General features: G+C 46.3%; 1 protein-coding gene across 1 annotated transcript; it reads left to right on the top strand.

Annotated features, from left to right (window-relative positions):
- Window positions 1–499: 499 nt before the first annotated feature.
- LOC123405973 lies at window positions 500–1,462 on the top strand. Its single transcript, XM_045099481.1, has 2 exons — window positions 500–618; window positions 694–1,462. Coding segments are annotated over exons 1-2 (537 nt in total). The 5' UTR covers window positions 500–616; the 3' UTR covers window positions 1,229–1,462.
- Window positions 1,463–3,090: the final 1,628 nt, after the last annotated feature.

Consider the following 3,090-nt stretch of genomic DNA (forward strand, 5'->3'; position numbering starts at 1 on the left):
TGAAAACAGCGTTAGTCCGGGTTAGTTCCATTCAAATCATGCAAGTTAGAGTCCAAAACAAGGGCAATAGATTTCGGAATAGTAGATACGACGGAGACGTATCAGTGGGCATCCTAGGATTCATATTATGCGGACTCTAGTTGAGATGCTGACTCGTCATAGTACCGATCCCGTGGCGATACAACTATGTACGCCAATCAATGCATTTGCAGATAAGCGCTTAAATATTACTCTGCAACATTACTGGTCAACTAAAATTGGATCACATATGTGCAATAATCAATGCACTCTTAATGTAAGATAAGAGAGACATTTATCGTAATTGAGTACATGCCAATTCTAGGTATTGTGTGATTGCAAGAAATCTTGTCCAAAGATATGCTCTATGTTTTACAACTAGTTAATGGTATGTATTAACAGGTTTAAAGTTAAAGAAAATTTTCTATATATGAGGCTCCAACGTTTCACCCTCAATGCATTCAAATCCTCGTCCTTAAGAGAGAAGTACAAAGCCAATGCCGGGACACTGCCGCTAGACCCGTCGGTGCTCCTTGACCCCCTCATCCTACTCCTCTTTCGCCCGCCTTCCGCCTCATCGTAGCAACCTCTTCCGTGCATGTATACACACTTGCTCTTTCTTTCTTCTTGCATATGGTGATTTATATTACTAAATTTGTGAATATGTATTTGTAGGTTCATGGATTCCGCTAGCAGGAAGAAGAAGGTTGATGATGTGACAGATGCCCAAATGGAGATGGACCCTCATGGCATGCACTCCTCGCGAAATGACAAGCAATCCACTGAATCCATGCACATCCCCAACGACTACCCTGTAGGGGCACGAAAGCTTGACCGTGCAGTAGAGATCATTGACCTCAACTCTTCGCCACCCATGGTCGGCGAGGAGGAGGAGGTCATGGATATCCTCAACGACTACCCTGGAGCATCGTTGAGACTAGTCAATGAAGTTGACATTATAGATGTGGATGATTCTCCCACAACCATTGAGGAGGGTGTGGCATCATCAAATGAGATGTCGTTAACGAATTTTGAGCAACCCGCGGCTCCCATCCAAGACGAAGAGTCACCCATGCATTTCGATGACTTCCCAGAGGTTCCAGCATCTTTCAACTTCCTCATGGGTGGTTCAGGGGATGCTCGACCTCCTCCACACGGCCGTCAAACGACATCATTCTCTGCGCGGAACTCGAAGATCCATGGACGCTGAATATCTTGTCGTCGGTGGTGAACACCTGGACGTGCTCCTATCATGAAAGGAATGGACAATAATTTTAATAAAATTGAGGAGTCTAACTGCTCTATTCTATGTCTGCAAGAAAGTAAGAGGGAGTATTTTGATAGCTCAGATATTAAGAATTTCTTTCCCAGAAGATTTTCCAAATTAGTATTTCTTCCTTCCATTGGGCCTTCTAGGGACAAGTTGTAGCTTGGAATGAACAAATATTTACAGGGCAACTATACCATATTAATGAATTCTCTTTATTTGTTTAATTAAATTCTAAACATAATGGAGAGACATTGATTCTCTCTCATATTTATGGACGATGCCAACAAAATGATAGAATTAGATTTCTGGACTAGTTCCAGCACTTCCCTACGCAAGATGATATGGAGTGGCTTGTTACTTGAGATTTTAATTATATGAGATATCCACAAAATAGAAGAAGAGATGGGGGAAATATCAATGGTATATTCTTATTCAACAACGACATCAATAAGCAGGCTTTGATTGAAGTACCATTCAAGGGTAGAAAATTTACGTGGAGTAATATGGAAGAGGCTTCACTACGTGAAAAGTTGGACTGGTGTTTTACTTCCGAGGCATGGACTTTGAAATATTCATTTATGTTTGCCATACCATTATCCAAAACAACATCTGATCACATACCTATCATGATCAAGATGGATCCTCCATTCCAAAAACTAAAATCTTCAGATTGGAAAATTTTGTCTAGAAAATCACCAGTTCAAGGACATTGTGAAAAATACTTGGACACACAACTTTGATGAGAGGGGTAGAGAAAAAGTCATTGCAACTAAGTTCACAAGACTCGGAAAGGGACATAAGAATTGGGCCAGGGAAATTTTAGACCTGAAGAAAATTATTTGTGACACAAATTTCATGATCTTTGCTATGACAATGTTGAGGAGTTTTGATTTATGTCCTTGGTAGAACACAATGGCAGAGATATCTTAAAAGCTCATCTACTCACTTTGCTTTATTTAGCACGAAAGGAAATATTGGAAGCTAAGGGCCATAATACGACAAATTAAGATGGGAGAGCCAAATACCAAATATTTTCAAGCTAACACTACTCGAATAAGAGAATTTGCCATCTGTCTGGTCTTTGTCGTCTGTTGGCTGATGGCAAAGACCCTCTTTGCCATCCGTTGCCAGAAACCAGACGGCAAAGAGCAGACTGATGGCAAAGATACTTTGCCGTCTGCCAGCTGATGGCAAGGAGGCAGTAGGCAGACGGAAAAGAGCACGTAATGGCCCACACCACCTCCACCATCTTTGTCGTCTGCCTTGTACCTCTTTGTCGTCTGGGGGGGGCAGACGACAAACAGGAAGGCGCCCTAATGGCCGTCGCCCCCACCCCCACAACCCCTCTCTCCCCTAACGGATCTCTCTTTCTCTCTCACCATCAAAAGCCCCACCGCCACCTGAGCTTGCCCTCCCCTCCTCCCCGCGCACGACCAGCTGTCGGAGCTCGCCCCCTCCTCCATCACCGCCCCCTCCTCCACCACCGCGCCCTCCTCCTCCCCGGGCCCTCCTCCTCCCTACGCCCCCTCCTCCACCACCGCCCCCCTCTTCCTCCCCGGGACCTCCTCATTCCTGCGATCCCCTCCTCCACCACCGCCTCCTCGTCCCTGTGACCCCCTCCTCCACCACCGTGCCCCCTCCTCCACCACTGCCCCTCCTCTCTATGCCCCCTCCTCCACCACCGCCTCAGCCCCCTCCTCCCCACGCCCCCTCCTCCCCACGACCACCTCCTTCACTACCGAGTCGCCCCTCCTCCACCACTACCCCTCGTCCTAGCGCACCCCCTCCTCCCTGTGCCCCTC

This window comes from Hordeum vulgare, chromosome 6H (assembly GCF_904849725.1).
Source record: "Hordeum vulgare subsp. vulgare chromosome 6H, MorexV3_pseudomolecules_assembly, whole genome shotgun sequence".
Classification (NCBI taxonomy): Eukaryota; Viridiplantae; Streptophyta; class Magnoliopsida; order Poales; family Poaceae; genus Hordeum; species Hordeum vulgare.